General features: G+C 41.3%; 1 protein-coding gene across 2 annotated transcripts in view; it reads left to right on the forward strand.

Annotated features, from left to right (window-relative positions):
* Window positions 1-17228, forward strand: part of LOC142759073 (cytochrome P450 2C14-like) — a 60355-nt gene extending 43127 nt beyond the window's left edge. For both annotated transcript variants that reach the window (XM_075860921.1, XM_075860922.1), the window contains 5 exons: window positions 8594-8770; window positions 9782-9923; window positions 11344-11528; window positions 12977-13118; window positions 14013-17228. In XM_075860921.1, coding sequence (XP_075717036.1) covers window positions 8594-8770; window positions 9782-9923; window positions 11344-11528; window positions 12977-13118; window positions 14013-14191 — 825 coding nt within the window. In that variant the 3' untranslated portion in view covers window positions 14192-17228. The remainder of the gene's footprint in view (window positions 1-8593; window positions 8771-9781; window positions 9924-11343; window positions 11529-12976; window positions 13119-14012) is intronic.
* Window positions 17229-26242: the final 9014 nt, after the last annotated feature.

Genomic DNA, 26242 nt, shown 5'->3' on the forward strand with positions numbered 1-26242 from the left:
CTATACAGAAAGGTAGTATGTGTCTCTTATATGCCACTCCCCCCAAGGAAGCTTTTAAAAATGAATAGCTACAATATAAAAAATATATATAATTTCCGTTCTACATTAATACTTACATTAATCAGTAATACCATTAAAGGGGTTATTCAGGATATTAAAATTATGGCCTATCATTGGGATAGGCTATCAATATTAGATCGGTGGGGGTCTGACTCTCGGCACCCCTGCTGATCAGCTGTTTGAAGGTGCTACGGCGCTTGTATAACGGCGCTTTATTATTTACATTGACTTGATTTTTGTGTGTCAATAATTTTTATTAAAGGTTTACAATAAAAGGTAAGCTGTACATCAGACAATGCAAATAACAGTCGGGGGCAGTCCCCGTAAATCGAATCATAACAGACAAATATATTCCAAGAATTGCCAAAAAAGTAAAAAATAAGGAACGAATAAAAGGCAGGGAGGGAAAGTGGGAAAAGAGGGGGAAAGACCAGAAAATGAGGTTCAAGTGTCCTCTGGGCAAAATGAACCTAAGAGATCGTCCCAAGATATCTGAGCCATGGCTGCCAAACTTGAAGAAAGAGCTCCTCCTTATCTGAGACCATACAGTGTAAACGGTCATTGACCATAATCCAATTCAGTTTAGTCTTAACCAGATGAAGAGGAATCACAGGACTTTTCCCAGGGTGTAGCTATAGCAATTTTGGCTGCCAGCAAAAGAAAGGATACAAATTTATGAGAGGCTTTAGATAATCCAGGGATGGTCCCATTAAGTAATACCTGTAACGGGGACAGTTTCAAGTTATAGAATATAGAATATAAAAGATTAATTGCCAAAACCGGCGTACCTTCGGGCAACCCCACCATATATGTAGAGGGTCTCCCACACATCCACAGTGTCTGAAGCAATAAGATGAGGTAGAGGGGAACATTTTGGCCAGTCTAGAGGGATCTAAGTACCATCGTAAGAATACTGTATAATTGGCTTCGACCAGCGAAGCGTTAATAGAAATTTCCTTAGTACTTTCTGCCATATCTTGCCATTCCCTAACAGTAAATTATGTGTGTAAGTCCCTCTGCCACATAGACATAAATGACAACTTGTCCGACGGAGAAACCAAAAATGAGTAAATATTAGATGAGAGATGATGACCACTAGAATTATTCAAGCATAAATTCTCAAATACTGAAGTATTCTGCAGAACCAAAGTAGGTTTAAATAAGGACATAAAATGGTAAATCTGGTGAAAGCGAAAAATCTCAGAGTCCAGCATGTGGTGGATGGACTGGTAAAAATGACAGGGTTTTATGCCTAGTCAGTGGCGGATTATCATTAGGGCGTTTCGGGCGGTCGCCCGGGGCCCAAGGCTCCTAGGGGGCCCAAGGCTCCCAGGGGGCCCATGACCGCCCGAACCCCCTCATACCCAGTGGCGTCGCTAGCACCGGAGGGAGCCCCGGTGCCAGGACCGCACCTGTCAGGCGAGGGGAGCTTCGCTTCTACTTAGCAGCCGTGGTCTGTGCTGCTTTAGAAGCTCCCCCTCCAGCCCCCCTTCCTGCTCTAAACATCTCTCCTCTGCTGCTAGCTGTCGGGACATGGGGGAGGGGAGACTGTCGGCGGGCTCTGTGCTGTGAGCAGGAGAAGAGCTGCAGTGAAGACATAAAAGGTAAGTGCATGTGTGTTTAATGTCCATATTCATGTATGTTTAATGTCCATATTCATGTGTTTACAAGGTGTACTTTGTGTATAATGTGCATACTCGTGTGTACTTTGTGTACTATGCATACTTTGTGTATAATGTGCGTACTTTGTGTATAATGTGCCTACTTTGTGTACTTTGTGCATAATGTGTGTACTTTGCGTACTGTGCGTACTTTGTACTGTGCGTACTTTGTGCATAATGTGTGTACTGTGCGTACTTTGTGCGTACTTTGTGCATAATGTGGTACTTTGTGTACTGTGCGTACTTTGTGCATAATGTGCCTACTTTGTGCATAATGTGCCTACTTTGTGCATAATGTGCGTACTTTGTGCATAATGTGCCTACTTTGTGTACTTTGTGCATAATGTGCGTACTTTGTGCATAATGTGGTACTTTGTGTACTGTGCGTACTTTGTGCATAATGTGCCTACTTTGTGTACTTTGTGCATAATGTGCGTACTTTGTGCATAATGTGCGTACTTTGTGCATAATGTGCGTACTTTGTGCATAATGTGCGTACTTTGTGTACTGTGTGTACTTTGTGCATAATGTGCGTACTTTGTGCATAATGTGCGTACTTTGTGTACTGTGTGTACTTTGTGCATAATGTGCCTACTTTGTGTACTAGTGTTTAGGTAGTGTTAGCAATAGTTACGGCGCGGCAGGGTGGTGGTGAAGAAGGGGGGCCCAAGTTTGGGTAACAGCCCAGGGCCCATAGTCTTCTTAATCCGCCACTGTGCCTAGTCCATCATAAAAGTGACCAATTCGGTAAAAAAAAATTATCCAGCTACCATTGAAACGCTCATGGTTGCATTCCAGGAGCAAAAATAGGATTAGCAAATAATCTGGCTGCAGGTGTATGCACAGAACAGAGCCGGAACCTGTGACTCAATTTATCCCACAGCGCCAAGGAAGAAGAGAGGAGCGGACATAACACAGGTGGCCTATGCTTGGGTTTCAGCCATAACAACTGGTCTACAGGAACATTAGGAGTTGCCTGCTCTATGGAAATCCAACGTGTTTGGTTACTTATACTGTGGAGTGAGACTAAGGGTGTCAAACGAGCAGCATAGTAATATTTAGTGAGGTTCGGTAAACCCAAACCCCCAGATACTTTAGGAGCATATAGAGTACTTTGTGGGACTCTACATCGTTTAGGACCCAAACTGAAGGACAATATAAGCCTTTGAAGGTCCTTTAAATAGGGGGCAGGAACATCTATTGGTAAATTGCGGAAGAAGTATAAGATTCTGGGATGAACTGTCATTTTAACAGTTGCTATCCTACCGAATCGGGAAAGAGGTATAAAAGCCCAGTGTAACAGGTATGTTTTAAATTTTTGTTTGAGAGGGAGGAAATTTGTACGAAACATGGTGGAATAGCAAGAAGTAAGGTGAACCCCAGATATGAGATTTTGTCTTCCCTCCATCTCAGCTCAAAGTTCAATTGTATCAACTTGGCCATGGAATGTGGAATGCTGATGTTCAAAACCTCAGACTCGTCATGGTTGACTTTCAATCCCGAGATTTTGTAAAATTAGTGACAAAGATTCGGGAGTGACGTAAGGGGGGGGGGGGGCGACAAAACCAGTAAGATGTTGTCCACATAAAGTGCACATTTATGTGTCTGACCCCTCACTTCAACCCCTTTTATATTGTTATTCATCCTGATCAGGTGGGCCAGGGGCTCAATTGCCAATATAAAAAGGATAGGGTATAGAAGGCACCCCTGTCTCGTCTCCCGGGCTATGGATATAAGATCTGAGAAGAATCCCTTGATCATTACCTGGGCAGATGGAGCCGAATATAGACTTCTCAAAAGGGTAATAAATTTATCTCCAAACCCCCAACGCCTCAGGACAAAAATAAATAGTCCCAGGTCAGGGAATCAAAAGCCTTATGGAGATCCAGTGACAGGCATAGTGTCCCGTCTTCCTCTTTCCATCCCAGTGTGAACGAACAAGGAATATAAGATCAATGATCCCTCTAGTCTGATCAGCCGCTTGTCTGTTTGGAACGAAACCCACCTGATCAGGGTAAATGTATTGTTCTAGAAAAGCATTGAGACTCGTGGCCAAGATTTTAGTGAGGATCTTCAGGTCAACATTAATTAATTATATTGGCCTATATTTAGCTGGTTTGAGGGATCGCAGCCAGAACTTCCTGAGTCGATATAGGGGCCTCCATATTATCTCTGTGAGGGTCTGTTAATACGGTCAAGGAGATATCCTTAAATAATGTCTCAGCTTTCACTTCATCTATCTGGGGGGGGGGATTTATACAGGGAGGAATAGAATGAAAGGAAACTATTGAGAACTTCTTTAGGGTGCTGCGTGAGATTACCGTTCGCTAGCCTTAATTTAGGGACCATAAAGTTACAATACAATGGAGCAAGTATGTGAGCTAATAGGGTGCCGGGTTTGTCACTTTGGGCAAAAAAAATCGGTATTGTGTCCACCGAATGTGACGTTCTGCGATAGTCGTAAGGCATAAGTTAAATTCAGTACGGGCATCCTATATTTTAGACCGCAAATCAAGGCTAGTATCCACCTTCTGTTGTCTAACTAAAGCTAAGTAAGTAGCATCCTTATCTTTAAGAGTTTGGTCTCTAGTTCTTTTTAGACGCGAGGCAATCTGAATAAGTTTCCCACTTATGCTAGCTTTGTGGGCCTCCCAGTTAATTGCCGGAGAAGTGTCAGTCACACAGTTAAGTTGGAAATACTGTTCAAGTTCCGTTGTGATTTCTTGGAATATTTGGGGGTTTGTCAGGAGGGTTTCATTCAAACGCCATGAGCTAGACCTAGGTTTAAGCCAGAAGCAATACAATGCAAACGGCACCAAGTCAGGATCTGACTTCGAAGTGGGATGTATTTTGGCACGAAATAGACAATTTAAGAGCTGAGATGGAAGGAATAGATGGTCTATACGAGAGTAAGATGAATAGGCATGCGAATAAAAGGTATAATCCCTGGTGGAGAGATTGGCAGATCTCCAGGCATCTACAAAATCATGGGAGTATAAGAGTTTGGCTAATTGCAACCCCTATTTAGGGGGAGAGGGGGCAAATGGAGGAGGGACCTGTGATAGTTTCTTCAAGGAGGTGATCCAATGCGACATTAGAATCTCCGCCCAAAAACACTTTACCAAGGAGATGAGGAAGTAAGTGTCTGATCATGGCATTGAAAAACTTATTTGGCCCTCGTTTGGTGCGTAATAAAAAATAAACATGACTTTAGTGTCCTGCAGTGTATCATTCATGCGCAATACCTGCCCTCAGGATCTGCCACTGTAATTTGATGTATGAAGGGAAGATTTCATTTGAAAATATGCCCACTCCTCTCTTCTTTTCCGCAGCAACCGCTAGTTAATACAAAGGATAATGATTATGCATAAATTTAGGATGAGTTAGTGGAGAAATTCAGTTCTTGTAAAAACACAACATCACAATGCAAGGACTTATATGTTTGGAAAGCTTGGTGCCATTTAGTCGGTGAATTGAGGCCTTGAACATTGTGAGTGACAATGTTAAGGAGGACGGAGGGTCAGCGATAACCTAAATGTTTGCAGAATGCACAATACCTAAGACACTCAACCATCATAAGAAGCGGACAGAAAAGAAGGGGGGAGAAGCAAAAGTAAAAGAGGACAATAAACATATGTTATTTTGGTACATATAGCAAGATTTGAAGCACCGCTCGAACAGGGCCATAAGGGATGTTGAGAAAGCACCACCCCAAGAACAATACAATATGAGTTGGATCTCTCAAGATCCCAAGATGGGCAGTCCATCACACAACAGAAGGGCCAGCTCTCACTAACTGAACCCTTATACAGCTGAAAGACAACATCAACAAACACCACAGTAATAAATGCAAAAGCAATCTAAAAGCAAACTTTAATAGTAAGCATCAAAGGGAACTAAATCGTGCAGAAAGTTCCAATCACAGGATCCTATGAGGAGTACATCCGGATGACATCAAGAAATTGCAAGTTCAGGTAATAAAAGCTGAGGGTCGGGCCGAAGATATGGAGCTCCAGAACGGTTGAAGACGTGCTCTAGAAGATGGGGAAGCAGGAGGTGGTGATTTCCTCAGCGTGGGGCGTGCCATCTTTCGAAAGAAGACCCAAGGGTTCCATAATGGCTTCTCCTTCTCGGAGAGAAGCAAAGTTGTGTGACCGATTGCGATATGAGAATGTAAGACGAAAAAGGGAAGGCCCATCGATATCTAATCTCGTGACGAATCTGGACTTGGAGGAGAGGTTTTAATGTACGACGCCTCTGGATCGTACGAGGAGCCAAATCGGCAAAGATCTGAATGTCGCAGCTATGAAAATCAGCTTTAAGTTCAGATGTGATCTTCACACATGTTTTTTCAGCTCTTGCTGTAAGAGTTGTGAAAAGCGTGCAATAAGAACTTTGCCACCCGAATATGTCCCAGTGTCAGCTTGCATCTGCGGAAAGGATAATGGCGGAGACATCTCCTGTCCAGCCTGGGTAATTAAAAAACTTGCTGTAATGAATAGGGGTAGGGAGACGGACAGGTGAGCCCTCATCTACCCACAACTCAGTTCCTGCCTACTTGCACGGCCCGTCCTAAGTGACGGTGTACAACTGGGCGACGGTCCCTAGGCTCAGTAAGTACAAGACAGACAACACAAGACAAGGGCACACAGAAGCAAAGAGGGAAGTAGGGGCAGTTGTCCACGGAAACACCATGAGCAACAGGCAGTGGTGAACTAGCCGAATAAAACCAGGAGAGTACGTAGTAGCAAAATCAGAGCAGGAGAATAGTCAGGCAAGCCAGGGTCAATAAGTTACAACGGTCAATCAGGTAAATAGCAGGAATCGCAGAGCCAGGAAACCAGACAATCACAGGCAAGGAACATGCTGCAAGTGAGGGTATAAATAGACCAAGGGCGGGAGCTAGAACCGTCAGGCCTGGCTGTGATAGGTTCTCCCTCTCCTCAGCTTGCAAGCCTGAGTGGTAACAGATCGTGTCACCCTAGCAGACCTTGGAGCTGATGAAGGCTGATTAACCCCGGGAGTCGACACAGAACCTGTGTCTGGCAAACCCTTTACATATGCTCTGGAGGTTCTGCAGAGGAAGCATTGGAATACTCATCCCCGAATAGATCTGAGGCAGGGCTTGGGCTCTGAAAACAAGGGGTACCTTTATCCAAACTTTGTATCGGGTCCGGTGAGGATGCCTGCAACTGAGGAGAATGAGGCGGGTCCCGCACCATCATGGCCTTCTCCGTGTGTGCACTCTGCAATGGAGTCGCCCCTTCTGCAGCTGATAATCTGGTCACGATCCCAGACTTTTTGGCGTTCTCTTTCGCCATCAAAAGATCCCTGAGAAGAAGCAGGAGGAATTCCGGTGGAAGGCAATCGAGGTGAGTGGCTGAAAATAGCTAATAATAGCTGAATACTCCTGTTGGGGTGCGGAGCTCTAGTGACACACGACCACCATCAGTCCCTCTTTTGATTTAATTTTTGTTTGTACTTGAACACGCCATTACTTTCATAGTAGCTGGGCAAGGTATTTAAGGTATTTTGACAATGCTGCAATACCTTGCACAGCCAATAGGAATATAGGACTTTGACATGGGATAAATTGTAATGGCTAGATTGGGTCAGAATATCTGCAAAACAGCAGGTCTTGTGGGGATGTTCCCGGTATGAAGTTGTCCAAGGAAGGACAATCCGTGAATCGTCAACAGGATCATGTGCGCCTAAGGATTATTGATGGGAAGTTAAGGCTAGCCTGTCTGGTCCGATCCCACAGAAGAGCTACTCTACCACAAATTATTGAAATAGTTACTGCTGGTTATGATAGAAAGGTGTCAGAACATGCAGAGCATTGAAGCTAGCTGTATATGGAGCAGCATAGCTGCAGACAGGACAACGTGGCCATATTGACCTGTCCGCCGCCGAAAACGCCTACAATGAGCACGTGAGCATCAGAACTGAACCATGGAGCAATGCAAGAATGTGCCTGGTCTTATGAATCACATTTTCTTTTACATCATGTGGATGGCTGGGTACATGTGTCTCACTTACCTGGGGAAAATATGTCCCTAGGATGCAGCATGGGAAGAAGACAAGCCGGCGGAGGCAGTGTGATGATCTGGACAATGTTCTGCTAAGAAACCTTGGATCCTGACATTCATGTGGATGTGACACGTTTCACCTACCTAAACAGAAACCAGATATCACAGAACACGTTCTGAGTTTTTTTGGAGGCAATTCCTTGATTGGTCAGTTCTGTTTTGGCAGCACAATATTAGCAGGTTTTATAAATGTAATGGTTAATCAGGGTATATCAAATTAATTAAACTAAAATCAAATACATGAGGCATTCCCTTAACTTTGTTACTTTACGTTCATATAAATGCAAGGTAATCTTAAAAAGATATATACTGGACAGATAGAGAAAAAATCAATTAAAAGTAACTGACTGACTTAAGACTGTACAATAGATTGCACAATGCACTAAATATACAGTATATTTAATTATGAAGGCATAATAATAATAATAATAATAACAATAATGAGAATAATAATACTAATAATCAAAATAATAATAATAGTAATAATTACAATAATGATAATAATAATAATAATAATAATAATAATAATAATAATGTATTATTATATTTCAATATTTCTAAATGATAAATGGTTGGGTCTGACACTGTTGCTCATCCTATTTAAGTGAATAGGACACTTGTCATTGTGTTGATCGGCAGGGGTGCCGGAGGTAGGACCCACAATGATCAAACATTCATAGCCTAGTAGGACATCCCTCTTATAGTCCCTGTGAAACCTTGTAATAGTATCTACTATTACATTTTGAAATTCTGATGTTAGTGTTTGTTACTTGTTTTATTCAGATGTATAACAGTTTTCCGACATTGATGGACTGGCTGCCCGGAGCTCACAAAACAATTTTTGGGAACATCAGAGAGTTTCAGAAATTTATAAGAGCGACATTTACAAAACAGAGGAAAGAATTGGATGTAAATGACCAGAGGAATCTTGTTGACGCCTTTCTTACAAAGCAACAAGAGGTACGTTGAACATTATAACAATCCGTATTAATTAAACCTAAAAATGATTAATGAATACATGCAGTTCTCAAGTATAATTATCTAATCCAGACAATCCGATCAGAATAAGCCCCCCATCATGATGCCGGATTCCACCCTGGAGCTGTGGTGCTGGGGGTACCTTACAAGTATTTATATGTGAGTGACAACTTCTGATCTCCACGTGCACAGACATCACGAGTTGTCTACCCACGAGCCGCACCTTTTGTTGCTAAGCAACTGTGACTGAAAATGATTTATTATGGTATCTAAATGGCTTCCAAATGATCAGAACCGGTTCAGAGTCACATGGAACGGCGGTGGCTCCTTAGTACGTGCGCCGTATCCGGCCATAAGGTGCCTACTGGGGTATTTTCCTCTAGAACTTATGTTTTTAGAAGAGAAAACCTCTATAATACAGCATGATAGATCATTCCACTATTTATTTTGTCGCAATCTTATGGAATCCAACAAAAAAAGAAATACAATATAATATCAGAGACATACGGAGATACTGTTTGGCCCCATAGATTGTACAAAGCCATAAAATGGTCGTCTGCTTCAAACCTAAAATTTACTAATAGAAATCAAAATCTCCACCAGAGAAAAAGATTAATCTTTGCCAATTTTATCAACTTTAGTAAACAATTTTTTATTGCATTAAATGTATTAGCTGTAGATATTAGATATGGGTTTTAAAGGACTGTTTTGTTTTATCAGATTTTTAAAGGGGTTGTATGAGATTAGAAAAACACATCTGCTTTTGTCCACAAACAGCGCCACACTTGTCCATGGGTTATGTCAGGTATTGCAGCTTAGATCCATGTAAGTAATTGGTGCTGAGCTGCAATACCACACACAATCTGTAGACAGATGTGGCACGTTTTTTTTTAAAACGCAATGTTTTTCTAGTCCTGTACTTAAACTGGGGTGTAAATTATTACATTGTTTATTAAACTATTTAATAGGATTTTGTTCTTTTGCACTGTTTAGGGAAAGCCTGAATCCACTGAGTATTACCACGATGAAAACTTAACTGCACTGGTTGTAAACCTTTTCGCTGCTGGTATGGAGACCACCTCAACCACACTGAGATGGGGTCTTCTGCTGATGATAAAATATCCAGAAATTCAACGTAAGTATTATTATACCACTTTTATTGTATTATGCTTTCTTTATTTCTTGAAGACATTCCTGAATTGTACTACTGATTCTTTTACAGCAGGAGAAGGATGCTTTACTGAAAGGCCTCATGCTCAAGCCTGTAGACCTTAATACGGAGCCCATAGCATTCTATGGGCTTATACTGTACCCCTTGTGCCTCCTATTTTGTTCAGAGACATGTAGACATTTACTTCATATGAATACCATGCATGTCTGGAAGAATAAAATTGTGGCATTCTCCATCAAACATATTCTCAACTGGAAGTATCGCGACATGAAGGCAAGCAGAAAACTATGGCCCCATAGGGATTTTGTTTGCATAAGGGCTCATGTACATGGCAATATTGTGTATGGAGCCTGTATGGAGGCATATGGAGTCTCTGCGGCTCTGTGCTAAACAGCCATAAGCACTTCATGTGCCGCCGTATAAAGCCTCTATGCAGAACCACATTACAGAGATTTCTCCCGTTGAAAGAAATGCTTCCTATGGAGAATACCTCCTTTCTTCGGAATTTGACGGAACATAGGGAAATCCGAGAAAAAACTCCCATACTGAGGTACAGTATAGCTCCATAGAAGTCTATAGTTCCATACAGTATTTGTGACGGAGTGGTTAGCACAGGGATGGAAGAAGGGTCAGTTATCCAACAAACTTTATTGCATCCTCAAACTACTCCACAAAACATTGGCAAGCACCAACTCCCAAGGTTCTACCACAACAGTAACAATGAAAAGAAACCGGGGATGCCATCCGGTAATCCGACGTCAGAGAATTAATAAGCAATAGTCCTGGGCACTTCAACACCTAGCAGACTGCTCCCCCTGTCCAAAATGATCCCCAGTCCGTATCTCCTGGCTCCAGGATCAGATCCTGGTCCTACCGAAGCACATCACTAAACTATTACAACCCTCAACCGCCTCTGCTTTTCAATTAAAAAACTCCCTCTTGCTGATAAGCCCATGTGCGGGTAGTGGCGTGAATAATTACCAGCCTCCAACCAACATTCTACATCTTCTGGAGGGTCCATGAACAAAAGGTGAAAAAGTCCATGCAGTTCTACCCTCCTTCATCACAATCCAACTGTCTCCAGACAGTCTGCAGGATATTTATTTAGGAAAGCCCAGAGCAAGGCACCACAGTTTTACAATACCACCCCCCCCCCCACCGAATATGTGTAGATAAGTGACCCTTGCAGACAGCTTGTTAGGTCCACATAGAAAGTTAAAACAGTTCATGTTTTTTAAGAATAAGATGGGGGTGATTGTCGCAGTATTACAGCTCTGTACAACTGAGATGATGTTTGCCGCTGTAATCCGGTTGTGTACATGACCCCTTATTCTCCCATTATGATAAATTTATAATTTGTGACATCTTATCCCTTCTCTGGCAGAAAAAGTGCATAATGAAATTGATAGAGTAATTGGATCTGCTCAATCTCAAATGCAGCACAGAAAGCAAATGCCATATACAGACGCCGTCATTCATGAAATTCAACGCTATGGGGATATTGTACCAGCTAATGTGCCACATGCAACTTCTGAAAATGTCACATTTAGAGGGTATTTTCTTCCAAAGGTACGAAATAAAGCTATATATGGAATACCTCCAAGCAGGGGTGTAGCTGAGGGGTGGAGTCTGGAGAGTCATGTGCCTTGGGCATCAATATGGAGTGCCAATAAGCCACTCTATTTTGCCTAGGACATCTAGATACAGGGCTAGGGCAGCAAACTGAAATTTTGCCCCACGTGGAGAAAAGTCTAGCAATGACTCTAATATTCGAACAGCTCCATCATCTTCAAAAGTGGCAACCATTTTTCCCAAAAAAATTGCCGGGGATACAGCATGTATGTGCATGTGGTTTTTGTTGTGATTTTGCTACAATTGCAGTTTTTCTTAGGAGTAGTCGTTGTTCTAGGAAAATGTTCTATGGTAAATCGAGCTGTAGTACTGTAATGGGAACACAAGTATAGTTTTACTTGCAGTTTCCCCATTGAGGTCATTGGGGAAAAAACACCCAACAAGCCCCAGAAAAACTCCACAAAATGCACAGTGTGATTGGGATTTTATAACATCTCATTTACTACAGTGTTAAAATCTGGCCGCTGAGGTAATATACCGGAGTATCCAAAAAGTAACTGAACCTCTATTTGTACATACCCAGGGACCTCTTTTACACACTGCAGTTTTGATACATTTTCTTTTACCAAAAATCTAACTGGATCCAAAAATGAAGAAGAATAAAGGTGGCCATACACATTAGATGTTTGTCGGCTGAACGCCGCCAATTTCAGACTGGCCGACCATCTAATGTGTATCTCAAGGTCGGGCATGTTAAAATTCCAACATGCCCGATTATTTTTTTGCAAAGAAAAAGCCTCTGCCAGAAGAGTCTGACTTTGGCCTTACTCCTTTTCCTTATTGAGAACGCTGAGCCAAGCGTGCATGTGCATGGGGTTCAGGAGGAATAGCTGGCAGACAAGTTCTCGTCTAACCAACAGCAATCTGAAATGTATGGCTCAGCTTCAGTATTTCCTTTATATTTTTTGCTTCAGTATGCTCTCGTGGATATAACTATAAAAGAAATGCAAAAAAAATCTGAAGTTGATGATGTTACCTGACGATAAAAACATTGCAACGTGTGGTGGGTTACATTTTTTCCCCCATCTAAATAAGCTTCTATTCTATATTAAAAGAATTGGGTTCTTACTTATCCATGACCTGTTATTGTATGTGACCATATACTGTAGGTCAACGACTTTAAGTGTGTGCCCCATTTTGGACAACCAATTAGCAATTACTGATTAGGGTCCATATTACAACTCCAACACCTGAACCCCTAAGGGTTCAACTGAATTAATCTTAGATCACAACAGGGTTCTATGTACCACCAGGGGTCTGGGTCTAGCAGCTGTAATGCCGCCCGTAATCTGTGGTCAAATTACGGCCATTGGAAATGGGCTAAATTTTGCATTGCATATTTTTGTTATATAGTGTATACCAAATAACTGTTTGTTCCCTTCCAGGGCACTATGGTTATCCCACTGCTGCACTCCATACTCAGAGATAAAACTTACTTTGAGAAGCCTGAAGAGTTTTATCCAGAACACTTTCTTGACTCAAAAGGAAATTTCAAAAAGAGTGAAGCCTTCGTACCATTCTCAATAGGTAATATTCATAATGAATTCCTTTTCCTTAGGAGGGGGGTCACATCATGAAAGTCCAGATGACCACATCTTATAAAACTAGTCATTCATAAAAGCACATCGTAAAAGTGTTGATACTCTGCGTTTGCTAGGACAGTATGGTTTCTACATTGTAGCAGCTAGTGGCTGATTCTTCTAAGACACATTTTCTTATTCCAGTATACTGTATATGTGTCAGACTCCAACATTTTGTATTATTTCCAGATTTCTAAAACTGACATGTTCTCCAAAGTAGATACAATCAGGGTAGAAAGATTTACCAAAATTTCAAGCCATACCATTATTTTATTCCAAGCATTTAATATGTCTGCACCGATGTAGGATAGATGACTAAAAAAGACACTAGAGGCAAGTACTGGGCCATCAAAGTCTCATCTATGTAGTCTTTGTTGATCAGAAGATCCACGGGATGTTCTGGCTGGTGGTACTAGCAGCTTGCTTGAACTGTTCCCGGTATTCGGTTGTCATGACCCACCAGGAAATTACTGACTGCAAGCACAGATATAACAGTAAGTCTCCTTAGAGAGGTTTTCAGGTACGTAAAGACAACCATTGCCCGGGACCTAAGCATACAGGTAGGCTCCATGGGCCTCCTGCCAGAAGACTGTTTGTCATTCACCACATACTGTAGGTGAGACTTTGAGGGTGCGGTCGTCATCTCCACTCTTAGAAAAAACTGAGAAAGTATCTTTAATGATGAGGGTCAAAGCTATTTGGCTTTCAATGTAGAAGCAACTACTGGAATAGCATGTACACCATTGACTTATAATTGGGTCCATCAGGTATCGTTGTTTTGAACAGAGTAATTATTAGTCACCCCGGATCTTCTATCAATGTTTTCTGTTCTTCTTCATAGGTAAACGCAGCTGTGCTGGTGAGACCTTGGCTAAAATGGAGCTATTTATGTTCTTTACAACACTCTTACAAAATTTCACTTTCCAGTCTAAACCTGGAGCGGAACTGGACCTTACTCCTGCACTGGGGGCTACAAACTCCCCCAAACCCTTTGAGATCTGTGCCATTTCTCGCAGATAGACTCTGCGGTCAGTCATTGCCGTAACAAGACATGTTGTATGTCATCATAATTGTTTACAGAGGTTCTCCACCAAATCAATCTTGCTTATATGTGCCATGCAGTTGAGTGTAATCTATTGCTTCGTGTTATCAGTTATTGCAGGCTCCTATCAGACTCCATCTCTGATAAGTGGAGAAAGAGGCAATTTTCTGTAATAAGATATATTACAAAGTTTTTTTTTCTATTGTAATATTGATTTATGGTAAATTTTCATTGCTGTCAAAATACTTATGCACCTGACTGTATATAGGACTCGCTCCCAGCCTACAGAATTTTAGTTTACAAATAGTACATGTTGTGACCCTCTTTATCAGACACCAAATAAATACAGACCCCAGACTAGAACCCCTATACTCATAGAAACCAGTCCCCCTAAACAAATCCAGATCCCAGACCAGACCACTTAAATTAATACAGACCCCAGATCAGACCGGCAAACATATACAAACCCAAATCAGGCCCCCCCAATTAAACACTAGATGGAGACCCAAGACCCCCAAAATAAATACAGACCCACTAAAGTAATACAGACCTAAGACTAGATGTGCACATACATACGTGCTCTTCATTTCCGCAGACAATATCATGGTGCTGTCAAGCATCAGGACGTTATCTGAGCGTCAACCGGGTGTGAAGAGCACTGCAGGAACTGGGAGAGGTGAGTATGTTGTAAAGAGGATGCAGGGCACCCAGGACATTTGGCTGCTCATCAGAGAGGCCCTTCCTTTTTCCAGGTAGTTTGGCAAGTATGTATACTAAGTAGTGAGATACCAAAGCAGTGCCATTGAATCAAATCAGGATCACGCAAACAGGCAAACAGGAATCATATTCAAGAGACCAAAGTGGCATTGCCCTGGCAGGGGGTGCCCACTGCAAGCAACTAGCCTACTTTAACAGACAAATATATAAATATAGCGTAGGATAATGGAGGGGGTACGGAGACCAAAACTGTTGATAGAGGGGCACCCGAAAGGGGGGTTTGCACTTAAAAATGTACACATGTGAGGTAAAGAAAGTGCAACAGTTGACTTGAGTTTTTGTCCAATAGTGGAATGGAAGGGACTGCAAATGGGTGTGGCTGCTATAGACCGCCCATGAGGACCAAATCTGCCCACTCTATTATTTAAAAGAGACATAAACGTCTGTACTAATTCAACTTTGAAACGAATCTCCAAATTTTTGTCATCATGTCATTTTTATGTCCAACGTTCTGTGCTGATCAATTTTCTAATATATATTTATAGCAGTCTGAACTCTATTTTTCTGATACAAAATTTAAAATCCCCTTCAAAGGAACTGTATAGAGTTAAAGAGGCCCTGTCACCATTTTCATACTTCCCTATCTCCTACCTAATCTAATAGGCACTGTGTTGTAAATAACTACTGTTATTTTTTATTTTTAAAAAAAAAACAAACGTTTATTAGTGACAATGTTCTGATCATTTTAACATTTATGCAATTTTTTTGTAAAAGGGCGTTGTAAAGAAAAGTGTATGATGCTGACCAATCAGCGTCATACACTTCTCTTGATTCATGTCCAGCTTTACTCACAGCACAGCGTGATCTCTCAAGATCATGCTGTGCCATCACTTACTGCGCACTGTAGTTCCTTATTCGGAGCGTCGGGAGAATGACCAGACACCACCTCCAGCCAGCAGGCAGCTGGAGGTGATGTCTGGTCATTCTCCCGTCGCTCCGGTGAAGCTCCTGTGGAAGGAAGTTACGTCACAGCGTGATCTCACGAGATCACGCTGTGCTGTGACTAAAGCTGGACATGAATAACGAGAAGTGTATGACGTTGGTTGGTCAGCAGCATATACTTTTCTTTACAACGCCCACTTGGTTAAAGTAAAAAAAAAAACGCCCAGTTGGGCATTTACAAAAAATTTGCATAAATGTTAAAATGGTCATAACTTTGTTACTAATAAACGTTTTTTTAAAAACTGGTGACAGAGCCTCTTTACATAATAACATTCTGGCTGCTTGTAGTCAACACTAGAGGGTGATTAGTAGCTTATGGCATACTGTGTTACTACTTAGTTCAATGTATAAAATAGTATAGTAATTCTAATTGTGGCCGCAAATTGATATCCTGTTATCATTTACAACTATGGCTACCTGGGGATTTAGAGATCTCTATGAGAAAAATACAGAGCCTTAACCATTATAAAAATATATTCAGAAATTAAACAGCACAGAATTTTCAACCTTAAATACCAAAGTGGTATTTAAGGGTAAACACTTGATTTTAGAAATTAGGGAGTTTCCTAAAATTAATTTTGGATCCTATTCAATCAATTTGGCCATCTGATTCGGTCCGAATAAATTTGACTCATGCCCCAATAGCGCTGAAAAATCGTGCCTGACTTTTAGGACTGTATTCAACTCCTTTGAAGCTCTTTAACGCCAAGCCAGCATTAGTGATGCCATTAACCTATTCCCCTCATGATTGGCTGTGTTAGGAAGGCTGCTAAAGACTTTATGGGGGAGTCGGCTCACTATCATGTAATCCTTTTTCTAATCTGTCAAATGGTAGCCACCATTTTGCCACGATTAATGCGACATGAACGCCAACATTTTTTAATTTAGCCGAATCCAAAACTTATGGGAAATTTAGACCAAATTCAATAAGTTTAAAATTGATTTGCTCATCTTTACTTGATTTATGTTTGTGTAACAGCTACAGCTTTTTATATGAGGTTGCCGGGCAGCAAGTCCATATCAATCAGTCTGTCTCAAATTACTCAGGTCTCCAACTCAAGATTCAACTGACTTTTAGCTGCAGCTACAGAAAGGGCAAGAAACTACTCTTATCATTCCCTTATGGGTATTCTTATCACATTAAAATAATAATAATAATAATAATAATAATAGTAATAATACAAAAATGGAAACAATTGTAAGGGGAGAACCTCTTTCAGTTTGAACTCTCAAATTTATATGAAGTAATTGTATATCTTGAATGTTTTTTTAATAATAAAGGTTTACAAAAAACTACCAACACATACCTCAAGGGTATTACTGGCCCAATGCTTGTTATTTGTGTCGGTCTTTATTCTCAAAGTTTTACAAGTAGAAAGAAAAAATAAATCCTGTCCGTGCACAAAGCATCATGCTCAGTGGTTTGGAGAGAGTTCATTTTCCAGCAAAATATATATTAACGATATGGCTAAAGTTGTGTGGACCCACAGCCTAGTTCTTGAGATCAGGTGATTCAGTTCCATTCATTTCAAACAGGTTAAAAAAATCAAGCACACAGCCATGCAATTTCCAAAGACAAACATTGCTAGTAGTATGGATTCTACTAAAGAGCTCAGTGACTTTACATGTGACACTTAAACAACACAAAAGTTTGAACAACACATTCCAACAAAATTAAACAAAATGTGTATACAGGTGCAAGAACGCCAATGACTGCAAATTCATACAGCACACAAGAAAATGGCGACAGCACACTGCGAACACTAATGTCACCTATGCCACTAAATATAAATAAATATGCATTGCTGCTAAATCTACTTCCAATAGGGAGGTTCTTTGATCAAATTGTGTGAGCCCATCTGCCACGAAAAGGCGACCTCTATGAGGTGGGAACCTATGCTGCACATACACCCAGAACTGGGACTTAACCTACATATTCTTGGGGATATTATGAACCAGCATTAAACTAATTAAAATCACCCAGGGCACAATGGGCGGAAAATGGAGGCAGTCACTAACCCCACATATATGAATCACATAAACAACACAAAAGTTTGAATAGCACATTCCAACAAAATGAAACAAAACGTGTATACAGGTGCAAGAACGCCTGTGACTGCGAATTTATATAGCACACCTATATCCACCTAAGCCACTAAATATATAAATATATATATATATATATATATATGTATATAATATAATAAGCTACCTCCCTACTGTAAGTAGATTTAGCAGTAATGCATATTTATTTATATATAGTGGCTTAGGTGGCATTAGTGTTCACAGTGTGCTCTCGTCATTTTCTTGTGTGCTGTTTACATGTGGCACTGCCATGGGATGCCACCTTTACCACACGTTAGTTCATGAAAGTATTGATCTACTAGATCTGCCCCGGTCACCTCTAAGTGTTATGATTATCTACTAGATCTGCCCGGTCATCTGTAAGTGCTAATAATTGAAATGGAAGAAAATTTATGGATATACAGGAGAGCGCTAGTGGTAAGAAAACGATTATCAATGGTAGATTCCTTGATTTATTTGATATAGGCAACGCGTTTTCGACACAGGTCATGTGTTTTCCTCAGGCCAAGGAAGAACAAACAGTACAAAATTACATCTTATATACAAAACCAAACAGGATTACACAAATCCAGAACCGCCCCAACAAAACGCAAAAGCAGAGCTCATGGAGAGAGCAGTTGTCAGTGACATCATCATATAAACAGATGTTAATGCAGAACATGTTAATTAGCCAAAAATAAACATAGTAACTGATTTATTTCAGTTATATAGCGCAAACATATTACGCAGCGCTGTACAGAGGTCAACTTTTTTACTGTCCCCATTGGGGCTCACAATCTAAATTCCCTATTGGTATGTTTTTGGGGTGTGGGAGGAAACCGGAGAACGCGGAGGAAACCCACGCAAACACGGAGAGAACATACAAACTCTATGCAGATTTTGTCCTTGGTTGGATTTTAACCCAGGACCCCAGCGCTGCAAGGCAATAGTGCTAACCACTGAGCCACCGTGATGATGCATTACCGATGCATTACCACTTCATCATTCTGCCAATACATGTAAGATGTGCAAAATGGAAAATTAAGTATCAGGGGTACACAATAGATGCAGTGGTAATGCATGACGAAGACACATGTCCTGTGTCGAAACGTGTTGCCTATATCAAATAAATTAAGGAATCTACAATTGATGATCGTTTTCTTATCAGTAGCGCTCTCCTGTATATCCATACATTTTCTTCCATTTCAATTATTCGAATTGCGGCACCACATTTCATGCTACCGGCATCTGGATTGGGGAGCTGCAGCTGTTTTTAAATCTTTATATGCTTACATCAGTGTTGTACCTGACTTGTACAACCCTTAAAGGTGAGAGCAATCACCTCTCCTTGCAATTATTCTACCTTATCCACCAGGTTTATCTTGCACCATGTTGCGCTGTGTACTCTTTTTTTCCCCTTAGGTTTCATATGTAAGTGCTGTTATTATCTACTAGATCTGTCCCGGTCACCTGTAAGTGCTATTATTATCAGCTAGATCTTCTGTGGTGACCTGTAAGTGCTACTATTATCTACTAGATCTGCTCCGGTCACCTGTAAGTGCTATTATTATCTACTAGAGCTGACCGGTCATCTGTAAGTGCTATTATTATCTACTAAATCTTCCCCGGTCATCTGTAAACGCTGTAATTATCTACTTGATCTGCCCCGGTCACCTGTAAGTGCTATTATTATCTGCTAGATCTTCTGTGGTGACCTGTAAGTGCTATTATTATCTGCTAGGTCTGCCCGGTCACCTGTAAGTGCTATTATTATCTTCTAGATCTTCTGTGGTGACCTGTAAGTGCTATTATTATCTGCTAGATTTACCCCAGTCACCTGTAAGTGCTATTATTATCTACTAGATCTGCCCTGGTCACCTGTTAGTGTTATTATCGTGAAATTGAAGCGTCTAGAAGCTCTAGCTCATCCACAAAGCAATAGACTACGCAAACTCACAAAGAGGGACCACCGAGTGCTGTAGCACATGGAGCGTAATCATCTCCTATCCTCTTTGTATCAGTCGCTACAGAGTTTCAAACTGACTCTGAAAGTGATATCAGAACAAGAACTGTGTGTCATGAAATGGTTTTCCACGGTCGCTGCACACAAATCTAAGATTATCATGCACAATTCCAAGTGTTGGCTAAATTGCTGTAAAGCATGCCAGCACTGGACACTGGAGTAGTGTGTTCTCTGGCATGATAAATCACGTCTCACTATCTGGGAGTCTGATGGAGGAATCTGGTATTGGCGGACGCCAGGAGAATGCCTTAATTGCAGTGAAGGGTATTGTTAATGATACAGCGTACAATGACATTTTACACAATTGTAGCTTCCAATTTGCGGTAACAGTTTAGGGTTTGGCCTTTTCCTTTTCCAGAATGACGGCGCCTTCTGCACAAAGCGAGCTCCATAAAGACAAGTTGTAAGGAGATTGATGTGGAGGAACTCAACTGGTTGCACAGAGCCCTGACCTCAAGCCCATCCAACACCTTTGGGGTGGATTGGAATGGTGATCGTGAGCCAGATCTTCTCCGCCAACATCAGTGCTTGACCTGACCACAAATTCATACAGACGTGCTTCAAAATCTAATGGTATGCCTGTCCAGAATAGTGGAGGCCGATATAGCAACAAAAGGGGCCCATTTCTATATTAACGTCCATAGTTTTGGAATGGGATGTACAACAAACTCTAGTAGGTGTGATGGTCAGGTCTACATACTTTTGGTCAGATAGTGTAAGTGGAAAAAGGGTGTCTGTCAGATTTTCCTGCACAAATAAAAATGCATTAGAAAGCATATAGAATTCGGTGCATTATTGAAAAAAAGAAAAAATTGACAAAGTTTAATATCACAAAACAGATTTTTGCAAAATATAAAAGTTATAAAACATAAATAAATATATATATACACTACCGTTCAAAAGTTTGGGGTCACCCAGACAATTTTGTTTTTTCCATGAAAACTCACACTTAGGCTTGGTTCACACGACCTATTTTCAGACATAATGGAGGCGTTTTACGCCTCGAATTACGTCTGAAGAAACGGCTCCAATACGTCGGTAAACATCTGCCCATTACTTTCAATGGGTCTTACGATGTACATTTTACGCGTCGCTGTCAAAAGACGGTTCGTAAAATTACAGCCTCGTCAAAAGAAGTGCAGGACACTTCTTGGGACGTTTTTGGAGCCGTTTTCTCATAGAATCCATAGAAACAGCTCTAAAAACGGGCGTAAAAAAACGCTGCGAAAAAGCCGCGAAAAACGCGAGTTGCTCAAAAAACGTCTGAAAATCAGGGGCTGTTTTCCCTTGAAAACGGCTCCTTATTTTCAGACATTTTTTGTTAAGCGTGTGAACATACCCTTATATTTATCAAATGAGTTGCAAAATGACACACTGGAGTGATGGTTGCTGGAAATGGGCCTCTATACACCTATGTCGATATTGCATTAAAAACCAGACGTTTGCAGCTAGAATAGTCATTTAGCACCTTAACAATGTATAGTGTATTTATGATTAATTTAATGTTATCTTCATTGAAAAAAAAGCTGTGCTCTTCTTGTCTTCTTGCAAAAATAAGGAAATTTCTAAGTGACCCTAAACTTTTCAACGGTAGTGTATAGCAATAGAAAGCAGCAGCACTCACTAGAAACAAGTGTATAGGTGCCAAGCAAGTCGTCCAGATCCAAGGACAAAGCAGTATATAAAAGTAGAAATCTTGCCGCACTCCAAAATGTGAAAAACAAGTGGTTTATTCAGCCAACAAACAGCGACGTTTCTGTACAGCAATAGGACCTTTATCAAGCAAGATTTCTACTTTTATATATATATATATATATATATATATATATATATATATATATATATATATATTTACTGTGTTATACTGTGTATAAACTGCTCAAAAAAAAAAAGAGAACACTTAAATCACACATCGGATCTCGATAAATGAAAGATTCAAGTTGAAAATCTTTACCGGTATAAAGTGTGTAATTTGTTGAGAACAAAATGACGCACAACGGTCAATGGAAACCAAACTCATCAACCAATTTAGGGCAGAATTCCATCATCACGAAAATCGAAGTAAAACATTTAAATCACATGTGAATCCAATTATGTGTGAATTTAATCACGGTAACTCATAATGTGACTCAGTGGTGTATATGGCCCTTACATACCTGTATACACTCCTGACAATGTCTGGGTATATTACTGAAGAGACAGCTTTATCAGGGCATCACTGAGCTCCCAGCACGTCTGTGGCGCTACGTGGTGGTGTCAGATGCACTTATTCATAATGTACCAGAGGTTTTCGATAGGGTTCAGGCCTGCGGAACGTGAGGGACAATCAATGGCATCATTGCCTTCGTCATCCATGAACTGTCTACTTGCTCGGGCCTTATGAGAAAGGAGGAACCCAGGGCCCACTGCACCAGCGTAAGGTCTGACAATGGGTCTGAAAATTTTATCCAGGTACCTAACAGCAGTCAGGGTCCCGTTGGCTATCATGTGTGAAGGTTTGTGTTACCCTTCAAGGATATGCCTTCGCAGACCATCACTGACCCACCGCCAAAACGGTCATGCTAGGTAATGTTTCAGGCGTCATAATGTTCACCACAGCGTCTCCTGACTCTTTCACGTCTGTCACATGTGCTCAGTGTGAACCTGCTCTCATCTATGAAGAGAACTGTGCGTCGATGTGCTGGGCTGTGAGCACAGGCAGCACTACAGAATGTTGGCCCTCATGCCACTCTTATGGCGTCTGTTTCTGACAGTCTGTCAGAAAAATGCACACCAACAGTCTGCTAATGGTCATTTTGTAGGTCTCTGGCAGTGCTCCTCCTATTCTTTCATGCACAAAGGAGAAGATGCCTGTCCTGCTGATGAGATGATTCCCTACTACAGACCTGTCCGACTATCCTCGTGTAACGGCCCGTGTCCTTGTATCTGCTTCATGCACTTGAGTCTTTACTAGGAGACACAGCAAACCTTTTTACGATGTCACGTATGGATGTGCCATCCTGGAGGAGCTGGACTACATGTGAAACCTGAATTGGCTGCAGGTACTGCCTCATGTTATCAATAGTGACAAGGACACTTGCAAAACAAGAGAAGTATAAACCAGGAAGGATAAGGAGAATAACCTGTACCCAGGGCAACAGTCCGGCGATCCGTAGTGGGAACGATGGTGGCTCCAGATTTACCTCCCGTTCCTTTTGCTGCGGCCAAAGGGTTAGGATGTGCAGGACAGCGAACTGGTGGAGACACAGCATGAAAAATCCCAGCCAGCTTCCGGAAACACAACGCCCGTTTAGCATGTTAAGTCATTTTGACCATCTTTACCGTTTCCTGCTGGGGTGGTAGTGTCTATATATAACATATTTAGAGACCCGAGAAATGTAAGGAATCAAACACTGAAGAAAAAACCAGTGTGGTCAAATATATTGAAAGATATATTGATCTATAAAAAAAAAATCTAATTATAGACCTGAAAAATATAAGAACACAAAACATTGGGACGACGATGTTATCTTTAATACGCAGGATACGGTGAGTTATGACAAGAGGAAGAAAAGATAAAATTGAAGATGAAACTTGAGGCCAGGGCCAGCTCCAGGTTTATGTGGGTCCTTGGGTGACACTGACCTAGTGGGCCACTTTGCGGGGGAACTCACAGCGACAGTAAAATGCCAGAAAACGTCACTTTGTGCCCCCATATAGAAGTTAGGCCCTGTTTATGCCCCCATAAAGAAGTTAGGCCCCCAGTTTGTACCCCCATAAATATAGTGCCCACTGTAGATAGTGCAATGGAGCCGCCCTCCCAGGTAGTGCCACGCAGCCCCCTCCCAGGTAGTGCCACGTAGCCCCCTCCCAGGTAGTGCCATGCAGACCCCCTCCCAGATAGTGCCATGCAGCCCCCTTTTCCAGGTAGTGCCACACAGCCCCCCTCCCAGGTAATGCCACACAGCCCCACCTCCCAGGTAGTGCCACACAGCCCCCCTCCCTGGTAGTGCCACACAGCCCCCATCCCTGTAGGTAGTGCCTTTGTGGCTCCCTCTAGGAGTGGAAACCCCAACCAGAGCATTGCCGACGTTCTGGCCAGGGACTCCGCTTGAGGAGGAGCCCGTGAATTCTCTGACCATATATGGACAGTGATGTCAGGGGCAAACCCAGAGCCATAATCCCGGCCAAAGCCCTACAAGCACTCTGCCTGGGACTCCTGCTCCTGACATCACTGTACAAATATGGATAGTGATGTCCAGAGCAGAGTTGAAGTCCCGGGTAGAGCGCTAGCAAAGGCTCTGCTCCAGTACTCTTGCTCTGGGGAAGAAAAACTCTTGCTCTATGATTAATGATGTTAGGGGCAAATCCAGAGCCAAATTCCCGGACAGAGCGCTACTAGCACTCTGCCTGGGACACTGCTCTGCTCCTGACATCACTGTCCATATATGGACAGTGATGTCAGGGGCTTCCCCAGAGATTGAGTCCTGGAGCAGATCCGCTTTTAGCTCTCTGCCTGGGACTCCTCCTCTCCTCCTGGCATCACTGTCCATATATTGACAGTGATGTCAGGGGCAATCCCAGAGCCAAAGTCCCGGGCAGAGTGCTACTAGCACTTGTCCGGATTCGCCAGGTGCTAACGCCGGACCTGCTTGAGGCACTAACCCTGGCCACGGAAGACGGAGCCTTTAGAGCGGATACAAGTACAAGTAGGCATAATGGCTCAAATATACTGTTTCTGAATCTTCAGAAAAATACCATAAGGAAACATTTAAGGCACTAGATAAATATAATGGAGTACTAACACATTTATCACAACAGGTGGGGGAGTAAAATCGGAGGGCTTATTGATCAGGCAAGATCTGGGAAAAACAGCTAATGGAAATGGGGTCAAAAATCAGTGATGTAGATGACAAGCTGGAGATACAGATTAAAAATGTATCATTATCGATGGAGAAAAATAGTGAACTCTAGATGCGGATGGAATCAATGGAGGACAGATATAAAAGTCTACATTGAGAACTGGAACTTCTTTGAAATTTTAACATATAGTCTTTCTCTGGAATATTTAAGATAGAATGGGTACACAGGGTTTCCTTAGATGACCCCTTTCTGGGTCGAGTTTTTAAAAAAAAATATTGACATTTCAGGATAAATAGACTGTTATTAAGAAAACCAGAGTCTTAAAAGATTTGAGTTATAATGGTAGTAGAATCTCCATATATTCAAATTTTCCCAAGGAGAGACAAAAGAAACGGGCGGATTTCATCTATGTGAAAAAAAAGAATGCAAAAATTGAAATATCATATGCTATGCCTTATCGAGTTTTCTGGCAGGAAAAAGGAAATTTTCTTTGGATCCTGGGAAGATGTCTCAGTATAGATGGGATATAATAATCTGAAAGGCTGAGAATATTTAGCCTGATTCTATATTTTTAGTGGCAGACAATGATAGAGTAGAAAGGGGCTGAGTAGAGGAATAGAATTTACCATCTTCCTAGACTTACGGGATATGAATTGCTGGATCGATTGAAATAAAAATGGCAAACAGATATTGGTGCTATCTCTGATGAGAAATGGACTAAAATTTTGAATTCATTGAAGAAAGTCTCCCCCTATCAGCTCCAAAGAATTTCACAGCTATAAATTCTCCATCGGGCACATAACACTCCCTATAAACTAAATGAATTGAAATTATGAGAGGGATAATTGTGAACAATGTATGACTAATACAGGCAATTTAATTCACGTTTTATGACATTGTCCAAAAATACATAAATATTGGGGGGAAATTTTAGAAATATTAAATCAAATATATCAAGTAGAGCTACCAATGAACCAAGGTTTATGCCTGTTTGGGGTGGTATTAGATCTAACATTGGACAGGTATAAAAAAAATAATTGTTATAAATAGAATATTTTATATAGCGAGAAGAAAGATACTGCAGGATTGGATCTCGATTAAAGCCCCAATAATTAATAATTGGAGAAAAAAGGTGGATAGCCAAGTGCATATGGATAAAATTGCTTATAATAATGGTAATAGATCACAGAATTAACACTTGATATAGAAGAGTTTATAGAGAATGTTGAGTCAAATATGAGGGATTTTCTGAGGTATTAGACTTCTTGGGTTTTTTTTGTTGTTGCTCCCTCCTCTCTTCTTCTGGGCCTCTGTAGGGTGGGTAATGGGAGAGAATATGAGAATTTTGTATGATTATATATATATATATATATATATATTG

This window comes from Rhinoderma darwinii, chromosome 4 (assembly GCF_050947455.1).
Source record: "Rhinoderma darwinii isolate aRhiDar2 chromosome 4, aRhiDar2.hap1, whole genome shotgun sequence".
Classification (NCBI taxonomy): domain Eukaryota; kingdom Metazoa; phylum Chordata; class Amphibia; order Anura; family Rhinodermatidae; genus Rhinoderma; species Rhinoderma darwinii.